This window comes from Anabrus simplex, chromosome 4, assembly GCF_040414725.1.
Source record: "Anabrus simplex isolate iqAnaSimp1 chromosome 4, ASM4041472v1, whole genome shotgun sequence".
In the NCBI taxonomy this organism is placed as follows: domain Eukaryota; kingdom Metazoa; phylum Arthropoda; class Insecta; order Orthoptera; family Tettigoniidae; genus Anabrus; species Anabrus simplex.
The window spans coordinates 40963221-40986848 of NC_090268.1; the positions used below are offsets into that span (position 1 = coordinate 40963221).

General features: G+C 39.8%; 1 protein-coding gene across 1 annotated transcript in view; it reads left to right on the plus strand.

Annotated features, from left to right (window-relative positions):
• Positions 1 to 23628, plus strand: part of LOC137500452 (mitochondrial adenyl nucleotide antiporter SLC25A23-like) — a 142049-nt gene that overhangs the window by 104854 nt on the left and 13567 nt on the right. Inside the window, exon 4 of the mRNA XM_068227344.1 lies at positions 5952 to 6096. Coding sequence (XP_068083445.1) covers positions 5952 to 6096 — 145 coding nt within the window. The remainder of the gene's footprint in view (positions 1 to 5951; positions 6097 to 23628) is intronic.

The window sequence follows — 23628 nt, forward strand, 5'->3', positions numbered from 1 at the left end:
GGAAGTGGCCGTGGCCTTAATTAAGGTACAGCCCCAGCATTTGCCTGGTGTGAAAATGGGAAACCATGGAAAACCATCTTCAGAATAATAATAATAATAATAATAATAATAATAATAATAATAATAATAATAATAATAATAATAAACACCCTGGCTCAATGAACTTCGAAAGGACCTCAAGAATGTGAATGTAAGATCAACAGACATTCTAGAAAGAGACATCTTTAGACACAAGGTAAACAACAGTACAGACCAAAGTGGTTGGAAGAACATAAACAAGCCTTCTTGGAAAGAATGAAAGCCTATCGGAGCAACAAGAACCCACAGAAGAACTGATTGAGTTATTTGCATAATGTCTTCCAATACTGGGAGAATTTACTACTCCTACTGCTGCTGCTGCTGCTGCTGCAGCATATAGGAAATATAGGGAAATCGACTGATTGGGATATATCAATGGATGTAAATCCCAAACATCTTACAGAGGAGGATGGAATTATGAAAAACATGAAGAATATGCATTCAGAAATCTCTGACTTGGTGAACTCCAATCTGGAGGAAGGTAAGACGGAATTCCTGCGCACTGTTACGCAAACCTACACGAGTCAAGGATGAGAGAGAGAGAAGCTGTGATATGTGTATGTAATACCATTTCATTTAATCAGGATGGAGTAAATGACCTGCAGAGCCTGTATTCATGTCTCGAGGGAGATAATTGAGACTCATGCAAGAAAGACTGTGCTGATAACTATCCCGGATACTCTTGACCGGAATTATACAAGGAAAATCTTGGAATGGATGTTTTGTAAGAGTGATATCGAAATAGGGTGCATGGAATTGGGTAAAATACATGTAAAAGAGGCTGTTTCTGTGGGGTTAACATCAAAAAAGAAACCCTTAAATGATAATACTCAGGAAACAGTTTTGTGCAAAGCTGCTGGCAAAACGTATGCCGAATTGCTTAAAACAGTAAAGGAAGGAGTAAACATCGAAAAAATTGGTATTAAAATGAATAAGAAAAACAGCAAAAGATGACCTTATACTAACTGTACAAGGCAAAGGAAAGGCTGACATATTGCAATGTGAGATAATGAAAAATGTCATGGAAATAGAGGTTTCAACAAAGAGGAAAGAGACAACAATTCTAGTGTTTGGTATGGATCTGGATTTAAATGAAAATTATCTTAGAGCAGCACTCTCATTAGAAGCTGCTGTTGAAGAATCACAGATCAATATTACGTCTGTAAGACCAGGGAGGTTTGGAAATCTGAATGCTACCGCAATCTTGCCAACAGAACCATAGAAAATAATGTTAAAGGAAAATAAAATAAATGTGGGGTGGGCAACCTGTATGGTGAAGGAAGAGTTACAGTTGCAAGGTGTTTTAAATGTCTGGGATATGGACATAAAGCGCCACACTGCGACGTTAAGGATGACCGGTCATGGAGCTGTCTAAATTGTGGACAAGAAGGCCATTTGTCGAAGGATTGTGGGAACAATTCGTTTTGCACCATGTGCCAAGTAGAAGGCCACCGCTCAGATCAAATGAAATGCCCTACTTACAGGGAGTAAATATTAGAGGCAAGGAAGTTGAATTTAAACGACCAATAATGGACATACTGCAGGCAAATCTCATGAGGATACCCGACAGTCATGGCATTATGTATGTGATACCTTGAAAAAGAAAGTAGACTTAGTGCTTGTTAGTGAGCCAGACAGAAGACAAGTAGCTGAAGGTGGTTGGTTCACAGACAAAAGATGTGATGTAGCTGCATATTTTTTAAATGATAAGTTGGAGGTGATAAGCATAAGGGCAGAAGAAGGATATTTGTGTATTCAACTTCAGTGATGTCAGATTTATTGTTGTTATATCTCTCCTAACATCCCCTTTGATATTTTCAAAGCTGAGGTAGATGTAATAGTTCAGGACTGTATGGCTTCAGGAATTGAATCTATCATTCTGGGAGACCTAAATGTCAAGTCGCCTCTGTGGGGGGCACCAACCGCAGATCGTAAGGGAGAATATTGGGCGGAATGAATAGCGACCCTAGACTTGGTGCTTCATAATACTGGAATCTTACCAACTTTTTCCAGAGGGAACTCAAAGTCTTTCATAGACATCACCTGCTCAACGCAGGGTACAGCATCATGCATTGCTGACTAGGAGGTTGTGGAAGATGAATCTTTCAGCGACCATCGTTTAATTTATTTTCAAGTTAAGGGATCGAAGAAGCTTAATGATATCATGAAAATGGTGTGGAATTATAACTGGGAAATTTTTAAAATTGCAGTTGAATGGATGTAACTGCTGTTCTTAAAGATGCTTGTAGGACCAGCCGATTGAGGGGATCAACAAAATATAAAACACGTGTCCCTTACTGGTGGAACAATGAAATAGATATGCAAAGGAAAAACTGCAATCACAAGAGACAAATCCTTACAAGATCTAGGAAAAGAATCAGCCAGGTCAACTTAATATAATTAGAAGATGACTATAAGGCATCAAAGAGGCATCTAATGAAGCTAATAAAGAATTCTAAGAGAAATCTCTGGCAAAAGCTATGCAAAGATCTGGACAGTGATATCTGGGGGGAGGGATATAAGATAATGACTGGTCGATTAATCAACAAGGTACCAGTTCAACTCCCAGCTGATAGAAGGAAAGCCATAGCGATGGAGTTGTTTCCTTGTACTAATGACAGACTTGAAATGGAATCAGATTTTACTGTTGCAGAACCGTTTACTGTGGTTGAGTTACAAGAGGAAACACATAATATGAAGACTGGTAAGGCACCAGGTGTAGATGGAATCCCATCAGAAGCCATCAAGTATGCAGTTGAGGTGGCACCTGGTTGGATCCTATCAGTCTTCAATGATTTACTAAAAAAGCGTGAATTCCCCGATGAGTGGAAAGTAGCCAAGCTAGTGCTGTTATTGAAGGCAGGGAAACTATCATTAGATTCATTAGCGTACAGGCCACTTTGCTTATTAAACACCTTGAGCAAGCTTTACGAAGGATTGATTTAAACGAGACTGGAGAAAGAATTTGAACAACAGGGAGGACTTTCTTTGAACGAGTTTGGATTTAGAAAGGGCAGAACCACAACCCAAGCTATTGAGAGGGTGATTCAAATACAGGCAGAAAGCAGTGAGAAATGGGCTGTTTTGATAATGCTAGATGTCAAAAATGTTTTTAACACTGCTTCTTGGAGCATTATTTTGAGAGAACTTCGTAGGAAGAACATTTCTCGGTAACTACAACAAATAATTGCTAAGTACTTCAAAGGACGAAGAATACGGCTTGATGATTTAGAAGACCTTGAAATGAGTGCTGGCATTCCACAGGGATCTGTCCTAGGACCCACCTTGTGGAACATTCTATATAATGGCATCCTGCGCCTGCAGCTGACAAAAGGGACAACATCTATCGGTTATGCAGATGACCTTGCAATAGTGGTAATAGCAAAGAATACAGAAGAACTGACCTTCTGAGTAAATGAATCACTGAGACGAGTTAACCTTTGGATGGTAAATAATAAATTGAGATTGGCTCCACATCAGACTGAGGCTGTATTTTTGAAAGGTTCCAGGAATTGGAAGAATGTCCGCTTCTTATTAAATGATACAGTGATTATCCCAGTGAAGTCTGTACGATACTTTGGGGTTCTTATTGACAGGTATTGCACATTTGGTGCACATGTGAAGGCAGTAACTCAAAAGGCAGAGAAGAAGGCATCGGCATTAACTAGACTTATGCCTAACATCGGCGGACCAAAAACAGTTAAGAGACAGATTATGTGCTCTGCAGTATATTACATTTTACTTTATGCTGCACCTATCTGGTGCAATGCACTCAGGAGGAAGATTCACTGAAGAGCTATGCAAAGAGTACAGAGGAAAATGCTACTCAGAGTTATCTGTGCGTATCGAACTGTTTCGACAGCAGCTGTACAAGTTGTAGCTACCAGTATTCCCAGTGACCTCCTCGTTGTAGAGAGAAAACTTTGGCATGAAAGGGGTGTGGATATATCTGCTGAAGAGAAGAAATCCTTGAGGAACCAACTCTTACTAGACTGGCAAGGCCGATGAGATGGCACAACCGATGTTGGCCAATGGACAAAAAAGCTAATACCCGACATAGGAGACTGGCTTAAATGTAGACATCAGCAGGTAGATTACTATCTGTCGCAGATCCTGACAGGAAATGGAAGATTTAGTGTATATGCCATGAATATGGGAAAGATGAAGGGAGATGATTGTCGGTACAGTTCTCAAAGGGATTCAGTAGAACACACTTTTTTCTACTGTGTTCGATGGGAAGAAGAACGAAGGAAAGCCTGCCAACAACTTGGCCAACGACTCACGCCAGGGAATCTGTTTCAGATTATGTTGGAAACACAGTAAAGGCAATGGTGACAAGCATTATGGGGACGAAGGAGAAAGAAGAGAAAGGAAGAACTTAATAATATACATTACTCCACATGTCATCAAGCAGTTCCAGAATGGGCTGAGTGAAGAGGGCAGGGGTTTTAGTTGGTGGAAATCCAACTCCTACACACAGAGTGGTGTCTTTAAAAGATTTTCCCCTGCCAAAAAAAATAAACTACTACTACTACTACTAGCCTCTGAACGACAGGACGGGACTAAGAGAAACAGATATTTGAGAGAAAGATCCTCTGCAAGATAATGGGCCCAAAAATCATAGATGGCTAGTACAGGTTATGAGGAAGGAAAGAATTATACCAGGAAAGTGAAAGATTGAGTCACTGAAGAAAAGAAGACTCAAATTTTATGGACATCTGTTTAGAATGGACGTGAAGAGGCTGACAAAGCCCTTGACAGTAGACCTAAAGTTTTTGAGAAATGATTCAGGGAGGTAAGAAAGAATCTTTAGCAGCCTGGATTAAATCGGGAAGAAATCCTTCATTATTATTATGAGAGAGTATGGGTTTGATCCCGGCTCAGTCATGTGGGGCTCACATACACCAACCTTATTTTGCTGGATTTAATGGCACAATGGCACATAAAGGAAATCCTGTGTCATAAAATTCTAGCACCTCAACATTGCCTAAAAACGTAAAAGTAGTTAGTGTGTCATAAATTCTTCTTCTTCTTCTTCTTCTTCTTCTTCTTCTTATTATTATTATTATTATTATTATTATTATTATTATTATTATTATTATTATTATTATTATTATTATTATTATTATTATTATTATTATTATTATTATTATTTCTTCTCTGCACAAAAGTTTGGCCTTAATGGTACACTGCAATAGCAATTTCTGGCCCAGGGAGAAAGCAATGGCAAATTACTTCACTATTCATCCTGCCTAGTAGGCCTCATTTTGGTGCTGCCATTATTTGTGTGGCTTAACTGTAACCACATAACCTTTGGTGGTACCATTTGAGGATCAACCAGCCTTTGGGCTGATGACATAACAGACAGGCAACTGTGCTATAGACTAATACTGACCTCAAAACTCTGGCCAACATAGCACAGCCCCTTAGAGGAGAAGATGACGTGGAAAAATCAGCTGTGTTCAGGAGGTGAATCCAGACTGTTGACTTACTGAAAACATTGACTAAAGTTTTGTGATTTAATTTTTCCTACATTAATTAGCAGTAAATTTTTGAAGATGTTTGCTTAGAACTCCATCTTCCACCACCAGTTTAATGGACTTTGTATTTCAATTACACCCTGTATACTGTACATTTTCATCTTCATTAATACTTGCATTTGAATTTCACATTCACACTGCTCCACCCTATTTGCCCCTTTTCACAAAGGAGAGCTTTCTACAATTCTTGTTCCATGCCATTTTAATTATTTAAAAACTATCTCTGCCTATTAATGTATTTTTTCTGCAGTTACATTCTGTTTTGTACCCTCCCCCAAGACTTCTCTCTCATGTAGGAATACTTGGAATACTCCTGATAAAACACTGTTTCAGACTCTGAAGGAGACTTATAGAAGTAAATGGAAGGATCCATCACCACCTTCAGTTATTGTGCTTATATGTGGTGTGATATCTAGTTTTCTTGCTCAGTCTACCAGTTATCCTTTGGGTCTTGTTAGAACAAAACTTCAAGTGCAAGGTAAGATATTCTAGGTGACTATACAGTTACATTTTTAGAATATTTCTGATTTTACATTTTATTTTTTGCTTTGCGATGAGCACTAATTATTGACAGTGCTGATTTGGATGTTAAACACATAGAAACTTATAGCCAGTAGACTTATGCATACCCAAAACCAACAAAATTCCTCATAACTATTAATGCTTCATTTTGTATTAATAGAAGTTATTCTCTTCCATGCTTTGTTGATATTATGTAGGCAAGTCCATAAGTATCTGCAATTTTGCTCTAATTGGTGTAGTGTGCTCACCAGCCACTACATGGCACTGTTGTCTACGTCTGTAGTAGGTTTCAGCTTTATCAGATCAGTACAGCTTGCGCTGTTGTGACGTAAAGATGGCTGCACCACTCTCTGTTTGCACCAAGGAAGAACAGCATTCCGTAATCTGTTTTTTGTGGTCTGAGGGTGTACCAAGAGTGGAAATTCATAGAAGACTTTCAACACAATATGGGGACAATGTTTTGCCACAGCAAAATGTTTACCAGTGGATTGAACAGCTCAAAAGGGATCACACCAGCATGAAGGATGAGGAAAGATCTGGGCGCCTATCTCCAACCGTAACTGGTGCCAATATTGAACAAGTGGATGCGATACTGAATAACAGACGAGTGACTGTTGATGATGTGGCAAACCATATGCACATTAGTCATGGTTCTGCACATGAAATCATCTATAACAGGCTTAACTTACCCAAAGTCTGTTCGAGATAGGTTCCAAAACAACTCAATGAAGAGCAGAAGCGCAATTGTGTGAGAATCTGTCGGCGCCTACTGGACCATCATGCTAACGAATGTGAAACGTTTCTGAAATGAATCATCACTGGAGATGAAACATGGGTTCACTACTTTGAAGTACATCCTCAGACCTCAACAAACAGATTACGGAATGCTGTTCTTCCTTGGTGCAAACAGAAACTGGTGCGGCCATCTTTACGTCACAACAGTGCAAGCTGTACTGATCTGATAATGCTGAAACCTACTACAGTCAAAGATAAAGGTGCCGTGTAGTGGCTGGTGAGCACACAATGCCATAGAGCCAACCTAAAGACAATTAGAGTAAAATTGCAAATACTTATTGATTTACCCTTGTACATATGTGTTGTGTTATACGTTTTGCTCTGTAGGTTACTGTTTTATGTTAATATTTTGATTACTGTGGCAGGCTTTATCTAAATAGGAATAGGCCTTGAAATGTTCAGTACACATTCTTTTCAGTACATATCGTTCCACAGATGGTTAAAACATATAGGTACCCACTCTGTATTCAAACTCAAAAGTGCTTGGTATCTATGTAGGTGCACTGCCCATTGGAACAGAGAGGCTGTTCCAAGGAGCATGAGGAAAATTGGTTTCAGCTCATAAAATCAGCAAAGTAACAGCCACACGACAAACTTGATAATGTTTTTAGACAGTTTAGAGCAGTCCTGTCAAGGAAGCTGCACTATAGAACAGGATTGTGTCAAGCATGGCAGTCATGGCAAATTACATACTTTGACCTGAGTCAGTGTCTTTGCAGTATAAATAGAATATGATAACCTTGGGATAATTATAAATGAAAGTTCTTACTTTAAATTGATCATAATTGATTTACAGTTCCAGTTTCCTGGGTACTTTGATAAGTCTCTTCCACTCTCCTCTATTCATAAAGGCCCTGTTCTTCATGACATCATCCACCGTCCTTTCCATAGCTGCAATGTCAGTCTTCTAGGTCTTCCAACCTCGCATTTTCCTTCTGCCTCTCTCTCCAAGTGCACTCATGCTGTCCTCATTGGCTCCCCCTCATCATATGGATAGTGGACTTCAGGAACTTCAACTCTAATCCCTGCAGTCTTCATGAGTCTTTCTTTGTGAGGGCATCACTAATTTTGTTCTCTTTGGAATCTTAACATCCCAAATAAGGGTCTTGACTTGTTGGTAGAAAAGGGAACTTTTTTTCACCCTGTTGGCAATCTCCCTTGGCTAAGTTGTCTCTGGAGACTATACTGCCAAGGTAGGTGAATCTGTCCACACTCCCATCTGGTTGTCTTTTAGCCTGATGCTTGCTGGTTGGCCATCTCTGTTCATTGCCATCACCAGCATCATAGTTTTGCAGATCTTGAGGTTGAACTCCTGAAATTTGGCCTTCCATCTGTTGAATCTTGCTTACACCTTGTCTTCTGTCTTCCCCCCCAACAGCAAAGGATATTGCATTGAATTCACCCGATGTTTACAGAATGCTCTTCATTATATCATCAATAACTGTGATAAACAGCTGTGGAGATGGTGCACTGCCCTGATTGATACCACTCTTGGTTGTAAACCATAATGAGTGTCCCTCTCTAACTCACATGCAACTGGTATAGTCTTTGTACAAGATCTGGATTTTCCTTACAAGTTCTTTAGTCACCTTCCTCTTTCAAAAGCATTGCCATATTTTCTCTCTTTTGACACTGTTGTACACCTTTTCAATACCCAGGAATACTAGGATCTAATTCTTGCCTTTCTCCCAATACTTTGCTATCAGAATTTTTGTAATGAATATAAGATGTATAGCTGACCTGTTACTTCTGAAGCCATACTGTCCCTCTTCCAATTGTTGTTTTATGATGGTTCTTGAGAATTTTCAGCCCATGTGACGTGTACAGGGCAGATGATGTAATGGTAGCAGATGTCGTGTGAGAGAACCTCCAACGTCAGGTTGAAGACTAGAATAACTACCTCTCCCAGTATGGACACCATCTGAACGTGAAAAAGACAGAATATCTGGAGTAAAATCCAAGCGATGGTACCATTCAAGTCGCTGGAGAAAATCTACTCAAGACAGAATGCTTCAGATACCTTTGATCTCGCCTGCAGAGCGATGGAAATTTCAGTGCTGAAATAAGAGCCAGGGTAAATGCAACCCGGTTGTGGTGGAAGAAGGGCACCGGTGTACTTTGAATTTTTTAAAATGTCACTCTGTCTAAAATCCAAGATATATCGAACAGTAGTATGGCCAGTTGTGCTGTATGGAGCCAAATGTTGACCATGTGACAAAATTTCAGAATGCCAACTACATGCCATGGAAATGAGAATGCTCTGTTGGACTATGAGTATCTCCCTTATTGACTATATCAGAAACGACACAATTCAACAGCAAATGATAGTCGCTCGAAATGTGGATAAAATTAAAGAAAAATGGCTTTGATAGTATAGCCATACTCTGTGTTCAGCGCCTGGTACTGTTGCCAACTCTGTCCTTCATTTTGATGTTGAAGGTCTATGCCCCAGAGGATGACCAAAGCAGTGTTGAAAGATAATAATTTCATTTTTGGTCTGCATTGAACTGAGATTACAATTAAATTAATAATATATTATGGTTCCACCTATTCAATATAATAACACTTAGTAATGCGAGGTTAAATCACAAGTCGATCACAAATGGTACCGGCTTTGACCCCAGACCTGGGTCATCATCAGCCGATCATTCAAAAGGTACAAGTTAAAAGCAATGCACAGATGAGTAACAAGTAACGTAGAAGATATAAAGATTTTTCAAGACAAAAGTTTGGGTGGAGCTATATAACACTTGAGTATAAAGCGCTAGGTTTTAAATGTCTTTAAAATCTTAATGTGATGATGAATAAATAGCTTAATGTTAAATCTAATAATCATGATATATTAAGATGCAAATAGCTAGTTGTCTTGTTAGGCAGAAAAGTTGAAATTAAACACCATTGTGAAGAGAAATAAGTAAAACAAAGTGCAGTATTAGAACATTTGAGATTCACAGTACTGGTACCATTTGTGATCGACTTGTGATTTAACCTACATTACTAAGCGTTATTGTATTGAATAGTGGAACCATAATATATTATTAACTTAATTGCAAAGCAGCATTGGCACAACCTGCCGACGCACGATACCGGACAAAATGGCGTTCAATGACCAGGAAAGCAGGCCCTACACCAGCAGCACTATGCTAGGAAGAAGAATATGGTAAGTAGGCAAGAGGGAACAAAAGGAAGGAGGGAAGTTGTGGAAAAGGTGAGTTAATCTTTTAAGGGGACTTAAGCCACAATGGTACATATACGTTACCGGTTTGTTTGGAAAGAGTTATAGGAAGGTACACTCAGGAAAACAGGGTGGTCTAGGGAGTGGTAATGAGAGTATAAGGAGCAGGAAGTCAAGTAAAGATGGCATAATATTGTTAGTATTAAAGGTCTGAGAGCTAAGAGTTCTCATCAGTGAGTGACTTCAGAAGAGATATCACCCCCTGTGGGTGGGGGATGCAGATGAAGAATACACCCACGGTGTTCCCTGCTTGTCAAAAGGGGCGACCACTTGTGATTAGTACCATCACGCGGGGAACACCATGGCTCGCCTTTACTTGCGAGTAGTACCACTATGTTAGGTACACAATAGGTTTGTGATTAGTAGCAGCAGAGTGTCGTTCACTATGGGTTTCCAGTACCCGTGATCAGTACCATTGTAAGAAACACCACAGGTCTGGGCATTGTCTGTGATTAGTACCACTATATGAGCGCCACTGTGGGTCTGCGTTACCTGTGATTAGTAGCCACTATATGAGAAACACCACGGGAATACCGGTGCCCGTGATTAGTACACCTAGGCAAGGAACACCATGGGTTTACGTTGCCTATGAGTGGTACCATTATGTGAGAAACACCATAGGTCTGCGTTACCTGTGCGACGTACAATACTTGGGAGTAGTACCATAATGTGTGGAACACCGTGAGTCTATGCTACTTTTGATTAGTACTGCAACGTGACAAGTAGCATGTTTTTACTTTACTAGTGATAAGTACCATTATGAAGGGCCAATGACCTGGATTTTGGACCCCTATAGACAACAAGCATCCTTGATTCAGGATTGTTGTTTAGAAGCAGTCCTTTGGTCAGTAATACTATTGTTTATGATAGTTTCTGCGTCAGATCCACTGACTGTTTTAAATTCATATCCATCCATTCATTCTTCGTCACATTTTTTTAATATTCTGCTCAGTGGATGATTTTGAACTTTAAAAATATCATTATATTTTGTACCATTAGGGGCCGATGACCTAGATGTTAGGCCACTTTAAACAATAAGCATCATCATCATCACCATCATCATCAGAAGAGGTATCAGTGAGAAATCAATATGAAAAGATGGAGAACAGGGAAGTATTACAGAGGAGGGGTGAGGCAAGCTTAAAGGGAAACGTTGAGTAGTTGATAGGAAGAGGGAGGTAAAACAGGGTTTGGAGAGGGAAAGTAGGTAGAAGAAAGTAGGTTCTGCAGCCATCAGGTAATTTAACCCTTTCCAATCCAATTTCTTCTCAATATTGCTAATAGTTCACTCTGATTTATTTCTGCACTTTCATCAGAAAATTACCTAATTTGTAACACAATAGACTTTTTTCCAAACAAGTAATATAATGCTCTTAATATGTTGAAATGAATGTGTAATTTAGTCAGTAAAACAGTGTTTGAACATCTTCAAGTCACTTGTGACCTGTACTTTCTGCTTCTTGGCTGAATGGTCAGTGTCGAGGCCTTCAGTTCAGAGGTTCCCAGGTTCGATTCCTTGCCAGGTTGGGGATTTTAATTGCATGTGGTTAGAATGAATATTATTCATGCGGAAGGTTGGAGGGGTTAGAGTTGTCAATGATCACCGAAATTCTGTTCACGGTACATTTATAAGGACGTGCAACATGACTGCCACTGTCAGAATTATTGCGATGTAATGTAGATGGACCTGGTATGCAATGTCTTTTCCTTCTTTTCAGGATCACATGTAAACTGATGCTCATTCTCTAACATTTTGTCTTCAGTGTTGGTACACAAATGGTGCAATTCATCTTCAGGAGCAATGGATAGAGATCAGATGAATTCCGTTCACCCAAAAACTTGCTTATTTCTTGTTCTTTTAGTTCCATATTCATACTATGAAGGTTAAAATATTACAGGAATTTATAATGTAAAACATGCACTGTATTTCAGTAATATACACTAGAAAATAGCATGACAGTCGGCTCAAATTGCGAGTTCCATTGACGAAAGGAAGTGTCATTGGGAGTAAAAGCAAGCTTTGAAAATAATGGAATAAACATATACAGTATTTAAATTCAAAACTGAGCATTTATGTATTTTGAAATCTTGCACTAGCATGCTATCATTAAGAAATGCATCCTTTGCTTATTTCCATGCACACTTACAATATGGAGTAATATTTTGGGATATGTTGCCAGTATAGTACACCGAGGTCGATAGCTGCAGTCGCTTCAGTGCGGCCAGTATTCAGTTGTCGAGAGATAGTAAGTTCGAACCCCACTGTTGGCAGCCCTGAAAATGGTTTTCCATGGTTTCCCATTTTTACACCAGGCCATGTCCGCTTCCTTCCCACTTCTGTCCCTTTCCTGTCCCATCATCGCCATAAGACCTATCTGTGTCGGTGCGACATAAAACAACTTGCAAAAATTAAGTACAATACTTTCTGGATTCAAAAGAGAGCACTTACAATTATGATGAATGTTGAAACTAGAGAATCTTACAGACCTCTATTCAAGACTTTAAACATTCTTCAGTTCCCTATATCTACATCTTTGAAAGTATTGTGTTTAAAAATAATAATTTATGAATAAAGACAGATCTCTAAAAATTAATACAGTAGAGTCTCGCTTATCCGACCTTCGCTTATCCGACATTCTGTGTTATCCGACACTGGTAGACTTAATTTGAACTTTTGGTGGAGACTAAATTCAGGCACACCCATGGGACAAGCACTGCCCTGAACGCTGGCGGTAGGTCAGTTTTTTTCTCAAGGACAGGTGCAGTGAGGCTTCAGTCATTGTTCATTGCAGTATTGGTTGGGTGCGGATGTTATAATTTTGATACCCTCTGTGAGTATAGCGAGTACATGGAAGAAAGTGATTGTTTCTATGGAAGACAAGTTGAGTGCATTAAAGACACTGGACAAAGGGGAAATTCTTCAAAATGTGGCTTCAGATTATGGTGTTGGATGTGTTACGGTGGGAGACTGGAAACACAGAGGGAAGAAATTGAAAAGTGGTGCTCTACCAGAGCAGAGAAAAACATTTAAAAAATGTGAGTACGAAAAAGTAAGTGAAGCACTATTTCTTTGGTTATCTCAACACCGGGAAAAGGGCCAGCTAATATCTGGCCCCATTCTGCAGGAAAAGGCTGTGTGTTTCCGGAAGGATTAAGGGGACCCTAATTTCCTGCCAGTGCTGGGTGGCTTGATCGGTGGAAAAAACTGTACGGCATTAGGCAGCTTAATGTCTGTGGAGAAAAGTTTCTTTTCGTAAGAGATCTGGAATGTTTTCGTTCAATACTGCATGTACTGTACAATTGAATTGATAATTTAATAAACAGAGTACCGTAAAACACAGTAATACAGTATAGCCTTCCTGTTTGTTTCAGTTCATTTTCAACGTTATTCTGTATTATCCGACATTTTCGGTGATCCGACGTACTCCAGGTCCCGTTTAGGTCGGATAATCGAGACTCTACTGTAGCTGTATTCATGAAAACACAAGGCATAAACAAAACATTCATATTCCACACAAAAATACAAGTATATATTTTTTTTTTTTTTTTTGCTAGGGGCTTTACGTCGCACCGACACAGACAGGTCTTATGGCGACGATGGGATAGGAAAGGCCTAGGAGTTGGAAGGAAACGGCCGTGGCCTTAATTAAGGTACAGCCCCAGCATTTGCCTGGTGTGAAAATGGGAAACCACGGAAAACCATTTTCAGGGCTGCCGATAGTGGGATTCGAACCTACTATCTCCCGGATGCAAGCTCACAGCCGCGCGCCTCTACACGCACGGCCAACTCGCCCGGTCAAGTATATATCAGAAAGGAACCTTTTCACATAGGAATCAAATTATACAATAAACTACCACATGACATCAAAATTTGCCCCCAAAATAAAGTAAAGTAAACTCGTGTCCTCATCCCGAGGTGGTGCAGCTCTTTTCAGGCACACCCCCATTGGAGGTGAGCTGCACGTACCATTTCAACCACATACCAGCCCTCCTGCCATTCTTAAATTTCTGGCAGTACCGGGAATCGAACCCGGGCCCCCGAGGACGGCAGCTAATAACACTAACCGTTACGCTACGGAGGCGGACACCCCCAAAATAAAAACAATTGAAATATTATTAAAGGCATATCTGCCATACCATTGTTTTTATTCTGTGGAGGAATTCTAAATAGTTCATAAACATTATTAAACGCTGTAATTATAAAATTAGAATGTAAAATATACATAGCAATTTGTTATACAGAATGGTTTATTTGTTCATAATGATCTATTTGTTGTACATAATGATTTATTTGTTTTACATCATATAGATTTAAGACGTATTCAACATCAAAATGTACTATGTATACATATATTTGATTTGATGGAAGAATAAATATACCCAGGGCCAATGCGTGGTATGTAGGTGGCCAAGGCAAGGCTTAAATCGGCGCCCCCCACCCCCGGTAAAACTCGTAATTTTGTTCGTTCCAGTTTTGGTTCGGGGACATGATACCATAGCTCTTTAGAGCCACTCCATTATGCACCATCTATGGGCCCGCCGTGTTGTGGACTGGAAAAACAGGCAGTTATTATAAATAACAACATCACGGACCACCCACCCTCCACAACATACTTGATATACATGTACTAAGATTTGATTTATTTATATACAAAATACAGTCTTTGATTTTTCATTACGTACAGTATTTGTTTTTGTCTTTGGTGCTTTTTTTTTGTCATCTAAATACAAACTTCAAACATTGAAAGGCATTTGCGTGGCTTTTGCATGAGGAAATGTTGTCAGAATTTCTCTCAAGTCTAAATTTTTTGCAGTGTCATTTTCTATTGCTAGAATGGCAAGGGAGTTCAGCCTTTCCTGTGCCATTGTAGAGCACAAATAAGTTTTTATAAGCTTAAGCTTCCTAAAGCTTCATTCGGCAATAGCAACTGTCACGGGTATTGTTAGTAACACTCTTAATACGACCCACAAGTTTGTAAGCAAATCTTTACTGTTTGTGTTTTTGATCATACGCAATACTTCTTTTGGTGTGACTGTGTTCTTTCCATGATCCAAAATCGAACTTACATGTAAAAGTTCAAGATATAGTTCAATGCCGTTGATATCAGACACTTTGGTTGTTTTGTAGGTTAAATGTCTTTCAAGGTCCAAACAACTTTGCTTTAGATCTTATTTTCCTGGAAGTTGAGCAACATTACCCAAAAAATCCCCACACTTGTTGGTGTTCTTTCAACGCAGTTGACCTCCTTTTAAGTGAGTTCAAAACTGTATCCACTAATGGATAAGAAACTTCTCTCATAAAGGTTTCTTCAGGTGACGATTGCACTTCCTCAGAAGACTCATACAAAATAAACGTGTTTTCGTTTACGAATCCTTTTCTCATGGAAAACAGGTTCAATATCAAGTTCAGCGGCTATTCCTTTAGCAGAGATTACTGCATCCACACATCCATTCTCTCTAAATCTGTTTAACACGTTCGCTGCAGCAGTGAATTTCGATGACTTAATATTACGTCGTATCGGCCCACCGGTGACCCGATGCTGCCTTTAGTTATTATCGGTTCGGGTCACCCGACCCGATGCTGCCTTTAGTTATTATCGGTTCGGGTCACCCGACCCGATGCTGCCTTTAGTTATTATCGGTTCGGGTCACCGGTGACCTGACGAATTTGACTTTGTTTACTCCCTAGTATGACATCCTAAACCATGCATGTGCACTTGTTGTGTGCGTTATTGTTGAGGAGACATTCCAGCGTATTTACCTGTGCAACAGTGTTCCGATTCAACAATTGCATGAAACAGAAATGACCCCGGAAATAATTGGGTCACCGATGGGCCGATCAGAACTAGCAGTATGCCTCGATCCTTTACTTCCATTGGAAAACTATGTTGTCGATTAGTTAACGGAAATTCGTAACTAGGACGTAGTTACTCACTTCGCAATTCTGGGAAGTTCGCACCGACGGATAAGAGTAACATATTTCAGGGCACATGGTGACCCGAACCGCACGGAACGTGATATAAGCATACCCCAGTGCTGTCCTAACCCTCTTTCTTTTCCGTGCCACCGATGTGTCAGAATGTGAAAGCTCCATACCTAAAAAGGATGTGAAATTGCTTGTAAATATTATATTCGGAAGATAATAAATATATCAATAACTACTCCAGTAACCTCTATAGGCTTTCCTAAGAGCAATGTAGAAAGCAGATATCAGAAGGGTGGTACTCCTTAAACAAAAATCTACCATCTGCGGGCAGCAACACTCTAGGCTTCATTCACCGCAACCACGCTAAGCGATTCCCGCGTTAAAATATAGGTCAGACAACAATCGGGACTCAGGGTGACCCAATGCGATATGAACGGAAGATGAAAAAAACTTCCTTCGGGTCACCGGTGGGCCGATCAAAACTAGCAGTATGCCTCGATCCTTTACTTCAATTAGAACACTAGGTTGCCATTAGTTAACGGAAATTCGTAACTAGGACGTAGTTACTTACTTCGCAATTCTTGGAAGTTCGCACCGACGGAGAAAAGTAACATGTTTCGGGGCACATGGTGACCCGAACCGCACGGAACGTGTTAAAAACTCCAAACACTTATTGACCTTTTCAGAACAGTCACTGATGTTTACCTCTTTCCCTTGAATGCTTTTATTGATCAAATTAACTTAAGAATGTCATTCTACAAGTTCAAAATTACAATAAAGGAAAATCTTCCATCTGATTAGTCAAAGTTTGAGCTTCAGAGACTGTTTTGGGGTCATCAATTTTGTCGCCTAACTCAACCAATGCGTCCCTAACTTCCGCGTATTGGTATCTAACAGCCTGAACAGCACTTACGCAAGATTTCCAACGTGTTTCACATACCTGCTTTAAAGTAAGTGCTTTAGTATGGTCGCTTATTACACATCAGCGCTTCGTTGAACTAGAGAAGATATAAAGAGGCGTTGTAATATACCAAATAAAGATGTAGACTTAACTGATAATTTTGCTCCATCAGCAATTACTAGGTTTAGGCTATGGCACCCACAAGGAATGAACACAGACAAAGGGAAGTTGGCCAGTACACCAGCTTGAACTCCTTTATGTACACCTGCCATGTTGGCGCCATTAACGTATCCTTGACCATGACAGTTTGTCATGTTCAAACCACACTCTTCAAATTTTTAACTGCAAATCAGCGAGAGCTTCTCCAGTGGTTTCTTTGGCAACACAATAGGCTATAAAGCTTTCTTCTACTTTGATCTTCCCATCATCTTCAGTGACGTAGCGAATCGTTAATGAAACTTGCTCCTTGTGACTTATGTATGGAGTACAATCAAGGATAACAGAAAAATATCTGGCTTCCTTTATTTTCGTCAAGATACTTTGCTTTACTGAGTCACCTAGTATAGTTATTAGCTCATTTTGTATTGACACACTTAATAAATGAAACTGTGTTTCTTTGTTAATTATACGTCTTAAGTGTTCCATTACTATATTATCAGATTTTCGTAAAAGTTGCAGAAGTCCAAGAAAGTTTCCATTATTTTTTGTAAAAACTTTGGAAGATGACCCACGAAAAGCCATATTGTGCTCTGTTAGATATAAAGTAATTTCCACTAACTGTCACAATACTTCTTCTGAACGTTGACCTTCATTTTAAATATTCTTCATGATGTGCTGGTTGATTGATGTGTCTCCTTTAATTCTTTCTTCTGCTTCAAACCATGTAGCCATATTTTTGAAATGATCTGGTGGCAACTCATGGGATTTTAAATGGTCTGCCAAATTTTTCCAGTTAAAACCCATTGCTTGACCAAAATGTGACTTTGATGAGGGATTCAACAATCTGCAACAGAAACAAGAGACAGAATCTGATTTTTCTAAATAAATCAACAATCGTCTTGATATCTTTTCTCCATTTTCCAAAAACCGACACCGAAATTGGTTTGAAAAGTGCCTATTTTCGTAATTTTTTGGGTAATTATGGTCTTCTTTAGAAGATTCAGTCGGCCCTTTCAAAACAAACTCATTATGCTAAATGTGCATAATATGTGCTGGCCACGTTGCAGGATCTAAAGTTACCACCGGCACCTGCTCCGATTTGGAAATAAATTCAATTTCAGTTTCAGTGTCTGTTGACAGTTCTATCACTCTTTTATTGCCCTTATCACTATCACGATCACTGTGGTCACGATCGCTTGTAACGGTATCATCAGTAGGGGAAGGTACAGGTACAAATTCAGTGTCTTTGGCCTCTTGATTGCTACTTTGTGAGGAGGAACTACAGCTAGGTGCAGACGTACTGGTCTCAGCTGCTGCAAAATTTGTGTTGTATTAGTTTAAAAAAAATTAGTTAGTTTTGGCACTTTATTTAATAAAGCCTCATTCACTAAATCACTTTCCTTGTACAACTTTCTCCTTTGCGCCCCTGACAACTGTTTTGACATAATTCTTGAGTTTTCCACTAATCACTATCACTATGCACTCCACACACACGGAAGAATAAACTATTAGCAATTGGTGTAAACACTATAAAACCAAGTAACCAAGAAAAGTGTAAACTGTGCGGGTGGGGAGGGTTGTTGATGTTGACTCACCACCACCGATGAGTCACGATCCTACTCCCACCCTCACCACCTGCTACCATAGCGGGCAGTGCTGCTCCGTATGCACAGTTACTACAGTGCACTATGCATAGAGAGAATTTGTGCACACTCAGCCATGTATCCATTGTATTATTGTATAATACAGAGACCAATACAGTTGTATATAGAATTAGACTACAAACGCATAAAATATTTTTTTACCCACGGTGGCGCCCCCCTGATCGAAGCGCCCAAGGCGACTGCCTCTGTCACCCCACCCACGCAACGGCTCTGAATATATTATACAGCTTAATTCAAGTGGGGACAAGTTACTGGAGTCCTCTGCAATGAAAAGATGTCTCAGCATCTAATATCAAAAATGTACAGCACTATAGTATGTCCAGCAGCCATTTATGGGGCAGAATATCAGAATATCAGCCAATGACAAAAAAATTTACTCAAAACTGAAGGAAGACAGCAGAGGCAATATGAAACTATTCTTCAGAGTGATCAAAAACAAAAGGAATACAGCTGAAACCATCAAAGCAATTGAGGATCCTAATGAAAACTTGGCCATGAAAGAAGAGGACATCAGGGAGGTTCTGAGGAATCATTTTGATCACCTATTGAACAGGACAGAAGCAGATGAGAGAACAAAAGAATCAGCTGTTGAAACCTGCACAGAGGTACCTCCTATTACATGGGCAGAAACAGAAGCAGCCCCTAAGAAGATGCCACAAGGGAAATCCCCAGGAATCAATGAAGTCAGTACAGACATGATTAAAGCAGCTGGAGTCCAGGGTTTACAATGGTTATACAGAGTGCTCAATGCAGTTTGGAAAGATGGCAAGATACCTGCTGATTGGAGCAAGGGTGTCATTATCCCCCTGTTTAAGAAAGGAAATTGCCAAAAATGCTCCAACTACCGGTGAATAACACTTCTTTCTCATGGGTTTAAGATTCTCGAGAAAATCTTAGACAGCACATTGTGAGTCATCTTAGAGCCACAGTTTGAAGAGGAACAGTATGGCTTCAGGCCTAACAGGTCCACAAGAGACCTAATCTTCACTGTCCGTATGTTAATGGAAAAATATTGGGAAAAAGGCAAAGATCTGTTTATGGTTTTCCTTGACATTGAGAACGCATATGACAGCATTGCAAGAGAGAAGATATGGGAATGCCTGAGAAAAAGGAATGTGCCAGAGGGACTGGTGAGAAAAGTTCAGATTCTGTATAAGAACTGTACCTGCTGTGTGCGATTGGGTGATGGACATTCATCCTGGTTCAAGACCGAAAGTAGAGTCCAGCAAGACAGTGCACTATCCCCATTATTGTTTATCACCATCAAAAATGACATAATGAAGAACATCAAGAAAACCTCTGGTGAACTAAATGCAATGGCCTTTGCTGATGATGTTATGATCTGGTGAGAAACTGAGGAACAAGTACAGTCAAGACTCAATGAATGGAAAGTTAAGTTCCAGGAGTTCAATCTCAAGATAAGCAAACTCAAAACAGTAGTGATGGCAATAAACAGAGTGGGATGACTAGTGAACATCATGCTAGGAAACCATCCACTAGAAAGTGTGACAAGCTTTACATATCTCGGCAGTGTAATATCTTGAGATACACTAGCCACAAAGGAGGTGGCAAATAGAATGCAGAAGAGCTCTCACTTTTACCAGCAAGTATGAACACTCCTCTGGGATCCCAAAGTACCAACAAAATCAAAGCTGGTGATGTTCAATCAGTACTTCATACCAATCTTAACCTATGGTATTGAAACCTGCACCCTCACTAAGAAAGACTCATCAAGGTTGCAGGCATCCGAGATGAAGTTCCTTAGGTCCACAATTCAAAAAACCAAACTGGACACGTTGAGGAATGATGTGGTTAGGAAGGAAGCTGGGATTGTTATATCATTGTTAGGTCGGATCAGCATGTACACATTGAGGTGATTTGGGCATGTGATGAGGATGGAGCCAACAAAGACAGCATTTGTTAACTTGGAGTGACATGTGGCAGGAAAATGGATGGTGGGAAGACCAAGAACCCACTGGATGGACATCGTACAGATGGTCATTGCAGATCGGGGAAGGACACTGGATGACGTCATTAACAACAGAACGTATCTCAGTAAGACAGAATGGAAGAGGCTCGCCAACAGTACCCGGGAAACTGAAAATGTAAAATGATGATGATGATGACAAAAAATACAAGCAGTCGCTTCATACCATGGAGATACTTCGATGGTCTCTTGGCCTGACTTGTGACCACGTGAGAAATGCAGATGTTTGACAAAGATTTGGCGTTCCTTCAGCTGTGGAAACAGTAAGGGAAACTCATTTCCTCTGGTACAGTCACGTAATGAGAAGGCAGACTACTCAGTTGTAAAAACAGCTCTCCAATTAGACCCAATGGAATACAACCATGTGGAAGACCATTAAAATGGTGGGCCGATAACATCCAGGCCAACATGTGTGACATTGGCTTAAAACCTGAGGCTGTCGCAACAAACCAAAATGGATGAGATGGCAAAGCAGTAGGCCCCGTACATTGGGATAAACACTAGGAAAGATGCTGATGCTTGTTGTTTTAAGGGGCCTAACATCGAAGGTCATCGGCCCACACTAGGAAAGAGAGAGAGGCAGTTTGTATGAAGAAGCTATACCAAATGAATGGAGAGTTGCTATAGTAGCCCCACTGTACAAAGGAGAGGATGATATAAAGCCAATAATTATAGCCCTGTCAGCTTACATGAATCTCTTGATAAAAAGAAGTTTGGGTTTCAGAAAGGTTATTTCAGTACGGTTCAATGTGTAGAATTCCAGCAAGATATAGCAGATATTTTAGATTCAGGAAGCCAAATGGACTGTATCACTATTGACCCATCCAAGGCTTTTGATAGGGTTGATCGAGCTGCTGATGAAAATAAGAGCTATTGGACTAGACCAAAGAGTGATTGAATGGATGGCTAAATTTCTAGAAAATCATCAACTTCATCATCATTTCTTCACTCCAGCAAGCCGAATGCGGTTGTGTACGAGCCTCCTCCAGTTTGTTCTATCCATTCACAGATGCTGCTTATATATGCGACACCAGTTCACATCTCTAATTTCAAGGTCCTTCATTATCTGTTTTTCCCAAACATCACAATGTCTTCCTCTTGGTCTCTTCCCAGGAACATTGTGGTCAAAGTATGTTCGAGGAGTCCTGTGAGGGTTCATTCTTTTCATGTGACCATACCATTGCAATCTCTTCACTTCTAGAGTCTCCAGCAAGCTGTTGTCAGATATACACATTCCTTATTTCATACATTTTTGTTTTTTGTAGACAAGAATTGGAAACTTTATTTCTGTTGCCTGAAGACGACTCTTTGTTGGTCCAGGAAGTGTTGCTGCTTCCAGGCCATACATCAGTATAGGTACTAGATATATTTTGTACAAGCTGATCTTGGAAACTAACGGAAATGTTTCACCCCAAAGTATTTGACGTACAGCGTGATAGAATTTGGAAGCTTTCTGTATTCTGTTACTAATCTCTTGATGTATGGTATTGTCTGATGACAGAACACTACCTAAATACTGGAAGTTGTCTACAGTATCCATCTCCTCATCTCCAATTCTTAGATGAACAGTTGGAGAGTTTCCACCAAGCCAACTGTCTTAGTTTTGCTGATTTTGAGACCAAAGGTTGTAAAAGCTTCATGCCAGAGATCTAGTCTAGTTTGTACTTCCGCTTCTGTCTCACCCCATACCATTACATCATCAGCAAAAACCAGGGCATTAGTTGTTGGATCCTTTCTCTTAACTGCTTTTAAAACTTCGTTCATTATGATTATGAAGAGAAGTGGTGAAAGACAACTTCCTTGCTGGACTCCACTCTTCGTTTCAAACCAACCAACCTGACCTTCCATCCTGGACCTGGACATAACACTTGGTTTCATTATATAATCGTTGTCCCTTTTCCCACTACTTTTCAGAATTCCTTAAGGGTCTTCACAGCTACCGTAGCGGTCCCAGGGCCCTCAAAGTCCCCACTGTACTTTACCCCTACAGGCAGTCCGCTTCTTCAGCTGTCCAGTCTCCATTAACAAGGGGATATAATTAATTTATTCACAAAAATTCTTTATTACAATAACCTACATAGGTTGATTGCCCTCTAACATTTCTTTTCTCATTTTTTTTCTTGAATATCTGTACAGATTTTGGAAAAGGATCAGAAACTTCCCCACCTAAAATGTTCCACTCCTTCACGCCCTTTCCAATGAATGAAAATTTACCCCAATCATTTCTGTTAAAATCCCGTCTAATTTTATACTTGTGATCAGCCCTGCCAATAAAATTATCTTCCAGCTGAAGCCTCTCACGGATTTTTCCCCGTGCTTCCTCTCCTGTATAGGCTCTATATTATCCTATAAGTCTAGTTTTCTCCCTTCCCTTAATTAAAGCTTCCCACTCAAGTTTCTGTAACATTTCTGATACACTACTTTTTCTCCTGAAATCTCCTATTACAAATATTGCTGCTTTCCTCTGCACGCCATCTATTTCTTTTATTCGGTATTCCTGGTCAGGATCCCAAACACCGTTTGCATATTCCAATAATGGATGAACCATACTTAAGTAACTTTTCTCTTTTAATTCTTTGTTGCATCCTTTAAGTAGCCTCATTATGATATGTAAAGATCTGTATGCTTTCCCAACAATGTCATCAACATGACCCTTCCAGTGCAAATTACTTTCAAATCTCACACCTAAGTATTTGCACTTGCCATCTTTAGGGACAATTACCTCATCCAAAGTATATTTAAATTCAGATTTTAAGCTCCTGTTTGTAAATGTTGTGACAACTGATTTACCTCCATTAATCTTCATATTATTAACTTCAAT